Source organism: Oncorhynchus tshawytscha, linkage group LG01 (assembly GCF_018296145.1).
Source record: "Oncorhynchus tshawytscha isolate Ot180627B linkage group LG01, Otsh_v2.0, whole genome shotgun sequence".
Taxonomy (NCBI): domain Eukaryota; kingdom Metazoa; phylum Chordata; class Actinopteri; order Salmoniformes; family Salmonidae; genus Oncorhynchus; species Oncorhynchus tshawytscha.
In genome coordinates, this window is record NC_056429.1 from 38985445 (window position 1) to 39000332 (window position 14888).

Consider the following 14888-nt stretch of genomic DNA (forward strand, 5'->3'; position numbering starts at 1 on the left):
GCCAGGGCCCTGACAATAAAACTGGTCCTGGCTGACCCCTGGGGGCCTCCACATCCCACAACATTAACAAGACTCTCTCTGGAGCTCAAGGGGGATGTCTGTGCCCCCCAACCCAGGATTAGGGCACTCACCTTGGGACCAGGAAGACCAGGCAGGCCGGGGTTTCCATGTGGACCAGTAGGACCCTAGAGAGACAGCGAGAGATAGAGAGAGATTAATTTACTGTAGATCTACTACATCACAACGACAGCATAGCATTATTGCTAAGTGGATGGGTCTCTACAGAAGGTGTAAACGGTACAGTGAATTAGTCATACTGTATGTCAGCAACAGTTCCCATCTTTTAGCCACAAAGATTAAAGGTAGATACATCTGCTGAATGAGTCAGTGATTATAGGCTGTGATGAGATATAGTGAGACTTTTTCTGAGTATTACACATATTTTATGTCACATTTTTCTTCATGTGCCAAACTATGTCCTACCTTTAAACCGTCCAAGAGGGCACTTTCAAGGGAACACCTTATAACATACATGCACTCACTTTGAGTACAACTCACACGTGGGAACAACCACACGTGCATGCTCATGTACACACACACACACACACACACACACACACACACACACACACACACACACATCTGCACCCCTGCTGTTGCCTGGCTTAACCTGCATTCTCTCTATAACACCCACTACAAACTAAAGCTATGAGGTAAGACTCTGCTCTCTCCCATAACAGTAATCAGTCACCATAAATGGCTGTGATCAGGAGATGACAGAGACTTAACGTAGGGGTAATGATGACCCACGCCTAGTTTTAAAAGTGTCTGTGTGTCCTCTTGACACTGGGTTGTGTTGTGGTATCACAGTCTTGTTCTACCACCCAGCCCCCAACCTCTCCCCCTGGCGCTCTACTTTCCGCGACTCCAGTAAAACCCCATAACAAAGGATCTCTCTCCCCCTCTGCCTCCCTCCCTCCTCTCCCCATTTATCTAACTACCCGTCTCGCTCTCTCCCCCTCTATCGCTGCAACTCTCTCCTCCCACCCTCCTCCTATCTCTCTCTATAGCCTTCTTCTCTCAGTCGCTTTCTCTATCGCTTCCTTCTCTCCTATCTCCCAGAGCAGATTATTTAAAGTGGGGGTCTGTTCTGTGTGTATAAAATGCTGCCACCTGTGGAGTGTGGGATTTAGCTAAGGTACAATACAGGTGAGTACAGTACAGTGAGGTCTGGAGGTTTGTATCTTGCTGAGGCAGCAGAGTTCGCAGCCCACACAGACACAACCCCCCATTACAGTCATTTTCCACCCCATAACAAAGCCTCCCTCTGTCTATGCCTCTATGGGTCACCGCACAGTATGTAAACCATATGTCTCCACAGTTGGGTCCCACGAGGGTTTACCATTATACAGTAGTTTACCTGTAGACAATTTTTACTGCCTGTCTGGCTGGCTGCTGGAGGGTCCCTGTCTGTCTGACACACACTAAACACGCGTAACCAAGAGGCTTGATGTGTTATAAAGAAGACTTTACAAAGATAAAAACAGAGAGAGGTGCACCTGTGGTCTTCCCGAGTATAGCTGGCTAACTGTGATAGGCACTGCATCTCAGTGCTAGAAGCGTCACTACAGACCCTGGTTCGATTCCAGGCTGTATCACAACCGGCCGTCATCGGGAGTCCCATAGGGCGGCGCACAATTGGCCCAGCGTCGTCTTGGTTAGGGTTTGGTCGGTATAGGCCGTCATTGTAAATGAGAATTTGTTCTTAACTGACTTGCCTAGTTAAATAAATAAAAATATTAAATAAATAAATAAATACAAAAAAAATACAAAAAAAAAAATATATATATATATATATATATCATTCTCTATAGAAAAATGTTCAGAAATGCCAGAACATTAAGAGCAAAACATGTCTAGTGATGTTGAAGATGCTCAAAAAGTTCTACAGCTGCGCCGATGACTGGAACGAACTGCAAAATTCACTGAAGCTGGAGTCTTACATCTCCCTCTCTAACTTTAAGTATGAGCTGTCAGAGCAGCTCACCGATCACTGTACCTGTACACAGCCAATCTGTAAATAGCACACCCAACTACCTCATCCCCATATTGTTATTTGTCCTCTTGCTCTTATCCTCTTTTGCACCCCAGTATCTCTACTTGCACATCATCATCTGCACATCTATCACTCCAGTGTTAATGCTAAATTGTAATTTTTCTGCCTCTATGGCCTATTTATTGCCTACCTCCCTACTCTTCTACATTTGCACACACTGTACATAGATTTTTCTATTGTGTTATTGACTGTACTTTTGTTTGTGTAACTCTGTGTTGTTGTTTTTGTCGCACTGCTTTGCTTTATCTCGGCCAGGTCGCAGTTGTAAATGAAAGCTTGTTCTCAATTGGCCTACCTGGTTAAATAAAGGTGAATTTTTTATTTTATTTTTTACCTTTATTTAACTAGGCAAGTCAGTTAAGAACAAATTCTTATTTTCAATGACGGCCTAGGAACAGTGGGTTAACTGCCTGTTCAGGGGTAGAACAACAGATTTGTACCTTGTCTACCTTCCAGTTACTAGTCCAACGCTCTAACCAATAGGCTACCCTGCCGCCCCGGCAGAATAAAGAATAAATAAAAAATCTTGCTGGCTGCATCACTGCTTGGTATGGCAACTGCTTGGCATCCAACCAAAAGGCAGTACAGAGGGTAGTGCGTTTGGCCCAGTACATCTCTGGGGCCAAACTCCCTGCCATCCAGGACCTCGATACCAGAGGAAGGCCCGACATTTTTTTAAAGACTCCAGCCACCCAAGTCATAGACTGTTCTCTCTGCTACCACACAGAAAGCAGTACCAGAGTGCCAAGTCTGGGACCAAATAGCTCCTGAACAGCATCTACCCCCAAGCCATAAGACTGCTGAACAGTTCATAAAATGGCCACCTGGACTATTTACATTTTCCCCATTTATTATTCTTTTTTTTCTTTTTTTTTTGCAGTAATTCTCTTGCACTGGCTCTATGCACACTCATTAGACACTCACACACACACTACATATGCTCACACACAAAACACACACTTTTTTGAAGCATTTCACGGTAAAGACTACACCTGTTGCATTCGGCGCATGTGACCAACACAATTTGATGTGATTTGATTTAAATGATCTCAGTGTGGTCAGTGATCAGAGGGTAGCTTTCAGAGATCAAACTCTACTATGGTACAGTTTAGTCTCAACAACATCAGAACAGAGACATGCACTGAACAGCACTCTACTGCTGTAGCAGCAGGGGCTGATTTCTTGATGCTCCAAGAGCCAGTAAAGAAGGCTTGGGCAGTATACAGTATATACTGTATACTGTATACTGGGGTATTTGGAAATAGCCCCGGGATGGTTTTTCAATACCGTTGAGAAACTATTTCTTTGAAGTTTTTAAATAAATTTGAATATATGTAGCCAATTTAAGTGAATACATGCAGCCAAGTTGTGCAGTAGGTTAGGAGACAAAATAGATGACGTTCTTCATTTCCCTTGTCACATTATTTTACATTATGAAGCTTAGCGTAGTTCCCTAGACCCCAGAACAGTTGAGCGAGTCACGTTTGCTTGTAAAGAGCACAATGGGAGAAAGCGGGAGCCGGTGAGTCCAGATGTGTATTCGGGTTTAACTTGCTAGTTAGCTAGGTATGTGGCTGAATTAATGAGGAGATGGGGCATCGTATATTCTTAGCTTTCTGCCATGTTTGAGAAGTCAAAGGGCTTTGGATGAGTTATCTGTACAGCTGCCACTGCTATCTTGATATCCTAAAAAAAATATCCTTTCGGTTCTCGGCACCTGAGTCTGCTCCTCTGCCCCTCTTCTCAGAGCAGAGAAAGCAGGCCCCGTTGCCCTAGTGACTCCAGACACCACACAGACACAGCATGTATACATGCTGCTCCAGAGTCAGTGCTGTTTTTCCTTCAGACCACCATGCATCCAAACATTGTTCATTTGCACTATATCTCTCGTTCACATTTGGTTGTAAATGTCCAAACTCACCCCCAAAAATGCATTCTGTACCTGCTGCCTATAGATGTAGAACTTTATGAGCTGGATTGCCTGTCTTTGCAATTAGTTTATTTTAGATTGTGCTCGTTAGCATATTTAGCTAATACTATGGAAATCCGCTAGTACTTGTGCTAGGCCCCCTTGTGTACTAAGCCGGCTACTATAAATCCCGGAATGAGAGAAGGACGGTATGATGATATGAAAATCTTTATACCGCCAAACCCTACAGTAAAGTAAACATGCATGCATTATCCTCTCACAGGACTATCTCATTCCTACGCCGCACCATTACAGCTCATCCCTGGTTCTTTTTGGAATGTCAGGAGCTCTGTAATGGTGCTGGGTCACTGGTCTTGACAACTGGCTTGTGTCTAGCTTGTGTCTGTGGATTAATGGTGATGAAGTGCATTGAGAAGTGTATCGACTCGCAGACCGTGTGTCATTGCTATTGTCTGTTGGGTGTGTTGATGGAGTGAGAGTGCTTTGAAAAGTGTACGTGTAAGTGATGTGTTTTCAGTCACAAAGTGTGTGTCAGTGTTGAGAGTGTGTGTGTCAGCGTTGTGTGTATCAGTGCTCTCGGGTATGAACGTGCCTCATCAGACCAATAAACCTGACCCCAACTTACGGAGGACCAGAACTAGCTACTTCATGACCTGTCCTGAAATAAACTCTGAAGAATCCTTTTCAAAAGCCAGCACGACCTTGTAAGATCCTCTAAAAAAAAACACTTTTCATAGCACCATATAGCACTGTACGAGACTGCTAGGGTTAAAACAAATCTGGGAAAAGGGGATCTCCTTTCAATTTGTTTACAGTGTCACCTCAAGGAGGGGTGTAAGCACAATGGCATCACATGACCACAGGTGTGACATGGTTTGCAGTACTCACCCGAGCCCCTCTCTTCCCAGCAGGACCAGGTAGACCAGGGGGACCAGGAGGACCCTGTTATAGAGAGAGAGAGGGATGTTACAGACACACAAATAACTTGCTAATTGAGAAGTGATATCATGCGGTTTAATGTACAGTTAGATGTGGGTAGGTGGATACTGTATTTATGTAAGAGGCCTAGACAATTTCAAATCAAAGGAGGCAACAAAAAAACGTTTTTTTTTAACTACAAATCGCTAATAGCAAAGCTTTGAAAGGATGGTGATATCATGTTACATTGTCTGGATGAGTGTGAAGTACTATGCCTCAAACCAGTTCTGGGATTAAGATAAACTCTTTGTCATGGCAAAACAACCATGGAGGAAAAGCATGGTACGATTCCACTTCATGTTCTTTTCGATCCAACATATAAATGAAGAAAGAGGGGGGGAAAACAAATGTGCTGAATACTTTTAAATTCCAGAGTTGGAACTGAAGACTCGAGTACAGTACTTGTAAAACGTGACTTTGAATACATTAAACCTGGTATGTTATGTGGTAGCTTTTTTCCCATCCCACGCATTAATAACAAACTTACACAAATGCACACATCCACAGAGGTGTGGAGTAAGGAGCTAACTTGCAAACAAGTCAGAATTCAGCTTGGCTCTCTCAAACGGGATACAGATATAGGATCTAAATCTGAGCCAGTTTGCTCTCTACACAATGACTGATTGTTTTGTCACATAAACTGAAAATATGTGAACTATTAGAATTTTAGCAACCAGGAAATGGCTGAGCGATTTCTGCATATTGCACCTTTTAAAGTATGATTGACAATTGGAGGCTTTTCAGAGTAACAGTTATCATGTATCCTCTATGGACTGATGTGCTAATCCAAGGCAAACAAAAAGAAAGAGAGGATCACTGGAGAGACTTACAGAAAGAGGTTTCACTGAGTGTCTTGGCTGTGGATGGGATGCTAGTAGTAATACTGACAGCAATATAACGCGAAACTAGACCATGATTTAGGGGATTTTCACTGCATTTCATCCATAGAAGCGTACTTTCGAGGAAGGATTGTTGACATATATTTGATATTTATACTTTATATTAAATCATAATTGAGAAGAAATGACCTTAAGTTGGAACATGAATATATGTTGGCCTCACCCAGGCCTCCTTTAAGAGTTACAAGGCAAGAATAGTGTATATAAAGATCCAGTCCATTTCAAAAATTGGAGGCCATCCCAGAGTCGCCTCTTCACTGTTGACGTTAAGACTGGTGTTTTATGGGTACTATTTAATGAAGCTGCCAGTTGAGAACTTGTGAGGCATCTGTTTCTCAAACTAGACTAATATACTTGTCCTCTTGCTCAGATGTGCACTGGGGCCTCCCACTCCTCTTTCTATTCTAGTTAGAGTCTGTTTGCACTGTTCTGTGAAGGGAGTAGTACACAGCGTTGTACAAGAACTTCAGTTTCTTGGCAATTGTTCACATGGACTAGCCTTAATTTCTCAGAACAAGAATAGACTGACGAGTTTCAGAAGAAAGTTCTTTGTTTCTGGCCATTTTGAGCCTGTAATCGAACCCACAAATGCTGATGCTCCAGATACTCAACTAGTCTAAAGAAGGACAGTTGTACTGCTTCTTTAATCAGGACAAATAGTTTTCAGCTGTGCTAACATAATTTCAAAATGGTTTTCTAATCAATTTGCCTTTTAAAATGATAAACTTGGATTAGCTAACACAACGTGCCATTGGAACACAGGAGCTATGGTTGTTGATAATGGGCCTCTGTACGCATATGTAGATATTCCATAAAAAATCTACCATTTCCAGCAACAATAGTCATTTACAACATTAATGGGTGTTATAGTACAGACTATAAGCAGCTCGTAAGTTTCAAGTTTGGGGAAGCTTACAATTTATCCTACCATTTCTACCTATCTGAGTGAAAGCCATGATATATAGGCACATTTCATTTCAATAATTACGTTTTCATTTCTCAATCATTGTCACATGGTTAATCGTAAAATTCTGCACAGCTGCCACTTAAAATTCAACTAAGGCAAGAGCACCAGCCTCTGCCAATAGGACAAATTGATACACACAATATTGAAAAGTATAAACATCAATATATACAAAAAGAAAGAATGCATTTGGCAAATATTTGTATATATTGTTAACATAATAGACACATATATATATATATAAGTTCCAGAGCGGGATCTTTGCTTGTTTTAAAGTTATTACCCATTTCATACATAAAAATTGGCGTAGTAGACAACGTAAGCAATCACAGTCCTCCCTTTACTTGTTCCATTGTATCACCCTGCAAATCAACAGCAAACAGTGACCATTTTGAACCATTTTCACATTCACTCTGTTAGTAATGCTTACAAATTGGATCTAAAAGTAGCACAGATCCCAGTCTGGAACTTTGATATTCCCGTAGTGTATATTATGTTCAACAATATATCAAAAACGTTGCCTTATCAAAAAGGGTACATTTACAATATTCATGTTAATATTTTTCAAGATTCATAAATTAAGGTAAGAAAATTGTTATTGAAATCAAAAAAAAATATCCCAAATATAAACGTCACAAATATTCCAACTCAAAATTGAAAAAAATATGTCAAAACACTTTCCTTCAAAGGATCCTTTTATGGATCAATGTCATAAAAATCTAAAACCTTGTTTTATGAGGAATCACACTCCCATGACACTGTGTTCACAATGTAGCAAGCTGCTATACAGCAGCATGAAATAGTATGACGGTCAGGACATAATGCACACACACACACAGAGTCATGGAAAAACTATTTTGTAATGATACACAATATTAAACAAAGGGATACAAAAACATGTGTGTTTGTCTGTATGTGCGTGTACAGTTGAAGTCAGAAGTTTACATACACTTAGGTTGGAGACATTAAAACCACTCCACAAATTTCTTGTTAACAAATTAACGTTTTGGCAAGTCGGTTAGGACATCTACTTTGTGCATGACACAAGTCATTTTTTTAACAATTTTTTACAGGCAGATTATTTCACATATAATTCACTGTATCACAATTCCAGTGGGTCAGAAGTTTGCATACACTAAGTTGACTCTGCTTTTAAACAGCTTGGAAAATGATGTCATGGCTTTAGAAGCTTCTGAAAGGCTTATGGACATCCTTTGAGTCAATTGGTGTACCTGTGGATATATTTCAAGGCCTACCTTCAAACTCAGAGCCTCTTTACTTGACATCATGGGAAAAGAAAAATAAATCAGCCAAGACCTGAGAAAAAAAAATGGAAGAAAAAGCCATTTCCAAACGCCTGAAGGTACCAGTTCATCTGTACAACCAATAGTACGCAAGTATAAACACCATGGGACCACGAAGCCGTCATACCGCTCAGGAAGGAGATGCATTCTGTCTCCTAGAGATGAACGTACTTTGGTGCCAAAAGTGCAAATCAATCCCAGAACAACAGCAAAGGACCTTGTGAAGATGCTGGAGGAAACAGGTACAAAAGTATCTATATCCACAGTAAAACAAGTCCTATATCAACATAACTTGAAAGACAGCTCAGCAAGGAAGAAGCCACTGCTTCAAAACCACCATAAGAAAAGCCAGACTACGGTTTGCAACAGCATATGGGGCCAAAGATCATAATTTTTGGAGAAATGTCCTCTGGTCTGATGAAACAAAAATAGAACTGTTTGGCCATAATGACCATCGTTATGTTTGGGGTAAAAAGGGGGAGGCTTGCAAGACGAAGAACACAATCCCAGCCGTGAAGCACGGGGATGTCAGCATCATATTGTGGGGGTGCTTTGCTGCAGGAGGGACTGGTGCACTTCACAAAATAGATGGCATCATGAGGCTGGAAAATTATGTGGATATATTGAAGAAACTTCTCAGACATCAGTCAGGAAGTTAAAGCTTGGTCTCAAATGGGTCTTCCAAATGGACAATGACCCCAAGCATACTTCCAAATTTCCAAGGACAACAAAGTCAAGGTATTGGAATGGCCATCACAAAGCCCGGACCTTAATCCTATAGAAAATGTATGGGCAGAACTGAAAAGGTGTGTGCGAGCAAGGATGCCTACAAACCTGACTCAGTTACTCTAGCTCTGTCAGGAGGAATGGGCCAAATTTCATCCAACTTTTTGTGAAAGGCCACTTGAAACGTTTGACCCAAGGTAAGCAATTTAAAGGCAATGCTACCAAATACTAATTCCCACTGGGAATGTGATGAAAGAAATATAAGCTGAAATAAATCATTCTCTCTATTATTATTCTGACATTTCACATTCTTAAAATAAAGTGGTGATCCTAAATGACCTAAGACAGGGAATTTTTACCAGGATTAAATGTCAGGAATTGTGAAAAACTGAGTTTAAATGTATTTGGATAAGATGTATGTGAACTTCCGACTTCAACTGTACGTGTGCGTACGAGCAGTTATGGGGAAATCCTGCACATTCTATTCCTCTCCGTCGATATCAATGGGACAAAGAGAGAACGTCTCAGCGACAGAAACAGCTGCTTGCTCATGGAGCCACACTCCCAACACAGACACAGTGATGGAAACAGTGAGTGCACTACTACCGCCTTCTCCTCGCCATAACAACAGGGCCAATTGAGACCATGAGGCTTCTTCACGCAAAAAAAACAAAGATCTGTTGATAATATTAGCAGCATGACAGCTGTGCTGCTGGCTGCGTGTTGGGCCCAACAAAACCTTAAAACTGTATTTATTGTACAGTATGTTCCATACTATATATTTTAATTTGCTGTCTACTATAGGTAACACTTGGATAAACCAGACTTAGCGCTGCACTCACTATTGTTCAGTATGGTCGAACCAGGCTAGGTAGCACTAATAGTACCAGCAGTGAAAGGTATTTCAGAGAGAGGAAGTAAATCATGAAGGTGACGATTGAGTCATCTGTACTTCCTCCCTCTTAAAGTGCATTTGAAGTGTCTGTACATTCTTCTCACATCCCAGCATTGAGTCAAACTGGATCTCAATTCTCAACAATTCTCAAACAAAATAGAAAAATGTTAAATGCACCAAGTAGTAGGTAATTGCAACGGCCAACACACCTGAACACACTTAACAAGAGAGGATATAGAGTTTTGTTGATTAAAAGCAGTATGAATATGTTTTTAAATAACATTCTTAGAACGTATAAACATTTTGTTGTTTTTTTATGGAAAGTTTTCTTCATTTTCTGAGAACGTAACTGAGCTTACTGATGTTAATGTGTACAATTTAAAAAAAATACATTCACAGAATATTGCCAAGAACTGACATAAAAGAGAACCATACATTATCTGAATGTTCGGAAAACATCTCTTAAGTCACACCATTTTTGAGAACTTTCCCATAATGTAGTAAAAATATGACATTAAATAGATCCACATGGGAACTTGTGTGTAATGTTCTGTAGAAGTACTTAAATTCCTACAGAAGAAAGTTGTTTCTTAACGTACAGAACAATTTGAGAACATGACTTTAAATAGAACCATGAGGAAACCTGTAGGAAACATTATGATGAAGTACTGAAATTCCCACAGAAAAACGTTGTTTCTTAATGTTTTCAGAACAATTTGAAAACATTCCAAATGTCAAACCCATTGGAGAACATTCCTAGAACATTACCAAAATTGCAATTAAATGTTACCATGTCTGAACTTTTAGGAAACGTTCTATTAGACTAATGAAATTCCAAGAAAATAACGTGTTTTTTGTCAAGTTCCGTAAATGAGCTGAGAACTTTCCAAAGCCAAGCATCTATCCTGCAATGTTCCCAGAAAGTTGTGGGAAGGTTGTATACAAATTAAACATAGGACAACCACGTGCTCACCAAGCTCAAAGAAACATATGGTTCTCAGAACGTTATGTGCTAGCTGGGTATCTGCTAAATAATGGGCTGTAAAACAAAGGGTTTAAAAGGTTATTCATATTCATCACCTGTGTTTAATGTATGCTTCTCTACGGACTATCTGGAGCCAGAGCCAAAACCAATGTGAGGATGAGATACAATCAGTGTTCCATTCACTGTACTTCCATGCTCCAGAGCAGGCAAATGAAGCACGGAGCACTGAACATGGGAGAGTATGGCGCACAGGAGAACGATGAACAGAACATAGCCATATCCTCAATCTGTAGCTCTGAGTGCAGGATGGGATGTGGTGACATCACAATCACACACTGACCCATTGTCCTTGCGCTGACCCGACATCCTAAATATGGAGTCTGTCAGAGACTGTCGCTAAAGAAAATGGCTGCATTTTCACAACACATACAGTAGCTTAGTCAAGGAGGATGGAAAAACAAGTCGATATCTGACTCCTTGACTTATTACCTCCTGGTAACCAGGTTTGGTTGGCCTCCAAAAACATTTGTCTACCAGCTCTAGGCTCATGGAGTTGAATTAGAGAAACAGAAGTTAGGCTCGGACTTACTTTCGGTAAAGGTGCAATCTGTAATAAAGGTAGGTTGAGAAAGGTTGAGCAGCAACACCACTGACTTGGAAACACCTCAATCAGCTGTGTCCCTCTGAGGCTGCCATGGGGCCATAAGCATTAGATCGGCATCACCGATATGACAGAATGTCAGAATGTTGTTCTCACTGAAGAGAAGAAAAAATACCTCTACAGCTAGCTAGCGGATGTCAGCCTGTTGGATGCTCTTTTGTCGGTAGGCTATAGGAGCAACCGCCAGTTATAAATTACACCCCTCCCCACTCTCACAAGAGTGAGGACGAGTCACTGGCAGTATTTCAAGAGGAATGACATGTTATTTTAACCACCTGTTGATACATGAAAAAAGGTGCTTCGACACCATCACCTTGCCTCTAAATCAATACAAAGGCCTGCCAAATTATTTACTTTTTATTTTTTATTTTTGGGGGGCTTTATTGAGTGTGTTTGAGAAAGAGGGCCAACAGAACACTCAATGCATAATCACAATAAATTAGGCTTAATTGCTCATTGTCCCCCATTGCTCATGCACACCTCTGCTCTGACTTGCGGGAAACACACTTTAAAGAAATGTTTCCAACATTCTCTCAATCTATTTATGAATTCCAAACACTTACCGGAGGACCTGGTTCTCCTTTGGGTCCGGGGAAAGCTTCGTCATAGTCTCCGTAGAAGTAGTCTGGATCCTCATAACCATAGTCGTAGCCTCCCATGTCCACATCGTAGGCCTCTTCCTGGCCATGCTCCTCTGAGGTTTCCACCTGGTTCTCCCGGTACAGGGTGGTGCCATTGGGTCTGAACTGGGTGTCCAGGAGGTGGTCAATGGGCTGGAGCTGGGGGTTAGAGTCCCTAGGCCTTGAGCTGGAGCTGTTCCTCAAGCCATCCTTCAAGTGAGTCTGCTTGACAGAAGAGTTTATACCTGGGGTGTCTATGGTGACCCGTTGGGGCCTCCTGGGGCTCCTCTCCTCCATGTCATTCTCAGACTGGGGAGAGTGCCTGGTTGAGCCCCTTGTTGGGCTGGATCTGTAACTGGTGGTGGTACTTCTGCGGGTGATTCCCAGGGCTTCCAGCCCACTGAGGGTGCCTGAGGACAGGCTGTTGTGGCCAGCAGTGACGGGGGTATGGATGGAGTTGAGGTGCTCTAGCAGGGAGCTCTGGGTCTGGATCCTGAGCCCCAGGTGAGGCTGCTCTGAGGGGCTTAAATACATTGTTCCGGACCTCTCCAGAGAGGGGATGGGGGCTGATCCGGCCGAGGTGGACGTCTGCTGGGTGTGGGAGTCTACAGTCAACAATGGGGGCACCACCATCTGGGACTCCAGAGAAAGAGGAATAGGAGAGAAAGCCAGGGAGCTGGAAACCTCCATATCCGAGCTGGGGGGCCATCGGAAAGTGTCGGCCAGCCGGCATTGTCTTTTAAGGTAGTCGCAGTAGCGCGCAGCAGCCTGGGCCAGGGGATAGATATCCAGCTGGCATATGAGGCCCTGGAATTGGGCTGCTTTGGAGTTCATCCTTCCTAAGGTGAGCAGGCCTCCGGATCCTGACCCCAGGGTCTGTGACCGGGTCAGCGTCTGCTCTCTCTGCTGCACCGCCCCGCAGTCCGCATGGAACGACACAGAGCGTGGCCTCACGCCCACAGCGAAAGAGTGCTGGCGCCCGTCGTGCACGTCATAGGTGAAGTAGACGGAGGTCTTCTCGGCAGTGTACACGACCACCTTCCCAGGCAGCAGCTGGATACCAAACTGCAGCTTGTTCCTGCTGTCACGCACACTGAAAAGGAAAGCATTGTTCGCTCGCCAGGAGCTTAGGCTCACCACAACAGAAAACTCCTCACCGAGCTCCGGCGGGAACAGGCTCCCCGTGGGGGCTTCAATGTGGGCATCCAGGCTGAGTAGGACCCCGGCTCTTGGGGGTGAGGACGGAGGAGAGGGCGAGCTGATCCCAGAGGAGAGAGTCTCTCTGCTGCCGGTGAGGCCCAGCTGATGGAGGATATCGACACCTGTGGAGGAGAGAGCTGTAAGTTAGACAGTCAGACCCGTGCAACATCTTAAAATCTTTCAAACAGTAATAGGAAGAGGACATCAGCATCATCACTACCTCCAGTGAAACATGGTGGTAGTAGGGGATTACTCAATGCACTGTATATACAAATGCTAGTGGAAAAGGAGGTAGGAAAGGAGATGAAGGAAGAAGAAGAAAGAAAATTCTGAAAAAAGAAAGGAAAGCAAGTCAAAGAGGACCATTAAGTGAATATATAGGTGGAAGGTCTGATCAAGGCTCGGCCGCACTGACATCACAGATTACCCATAGTCCCCCTCAGACAGCCAGGCAAGTGAGCCATGCAGCTGGGTTCCAAATCAAATCCAATTTTATTAGTCACATGCGCCGAATACAAGAGGTGTAGACCTTACAGTTAACTGCTTACTTACAAGCCCCTAACCAAAAGTGCAGTTTAAAAAAAAATACGGATAAGAATAAGAGATAAAAGTAACAAGTCATTAAAGAGCAACAGTTAAATTAACAATATATAAAGGGGGGTGCCGGGTACAGAGTCAATGTGCGGGGGCACCGGTTAGTTGAGGTAGTATGTACATGTCGATAGAGTTATTAAAGAGACTATACATAAGATGACAACAGAGAGTGGCAGTGGTGTGGAGAAGGGGAGGGGCAATGCAAATAGTCTGGGTAGCCATTTGACTAGATGTTCAGGAGTCTCATGGCTTGGGGATAGAATCTGTGTAGAAGCCTTTTGTACCTAGACTTGGCGCTCCGTTACCGCTTGCCGTGCGGAAGCAGAGAGAACAGTCTATGGCTAGGGTGGCTGGAGTCTTTGACAATTTTTAGTGCCTTCCTCTGACACCACCTGGTATGGTGCCATCTTGGATGGCAGGACGTTTGGCCCCAGTGATGCACTGGGCCATACGCACTACCCTCTGTAGTGCCTTGCGGTCGGAGGCCGAGCAGTTGCCATACCAGGCAGTGATGCAACCAGTCAGGATGCTCTCAATGGTGCTGCTGTAGAACCTTTTGAGGATCTGAGGACCCATGCCAAATCTTTTCAGTCAGTCTTTTCACGACTGTCTTGGTGTGCTTGGACAATGTTAGTTTGTTGGTGATGTGGACACTAAGGAACATGAAGCTCTCAACCTACTCCACTGCAGCAGAATGGGGGCGTGCTCGGTCCTCTTATTCCTGTAGTCCACAATCATCTCCAGACAGGAGACTATAGAGAGATACAGTACAGTACTACCACACAACAATATATGTGTGTATGTATGTTTCAAACAGCTTGTTTGAATCAATCTGCCACCAGAGATTCATGATCTTATCTCCTGCTGAGTCATGAATTTCCCTCTCTCCCAGGTGATTCCTCGAACGACATGTCAGACCTGCTTTAATTGAAGTTCAGCAAGAGAACCATGTTTACAAAGTAGTTTAAAAAGTAGTGAAGCGTTTTCTCAGCCGGGTAACTATCTAAGCTTTGAAT

General features: G+C 43.0%; 1 protein-coding gene across 1 annotated transcript in view; it reads right to left on the bottom strand.

Annotated features, from left to right (window-relative positions):
- Window positions 1–14888, bottom strand: part of LOC112250505 (collagen alpha-1(XXIV) chain) — a 205918-nt gene that overhangs the window by 158126 nt on the left and 32904 nt on the right. Inside the window, exons 4-6 of the mRNA XM_042321159.1 lie at window positions 12022–13400; window positions 4935–4988; window positions 132–185 (exon numbers count right to left, since the gene is read on the bottom strand). Of these exons, the coding sequence (XP_042177093.1) occupies window positions 132–185; window positions 4935–4988; window positions 12022–13400 (1487 nt within the window). The remainder of the gene's footprint in view (window positions 1–131; window positions 186–4934; window positions 4989–12021; window positions 13401–14888) is intronic.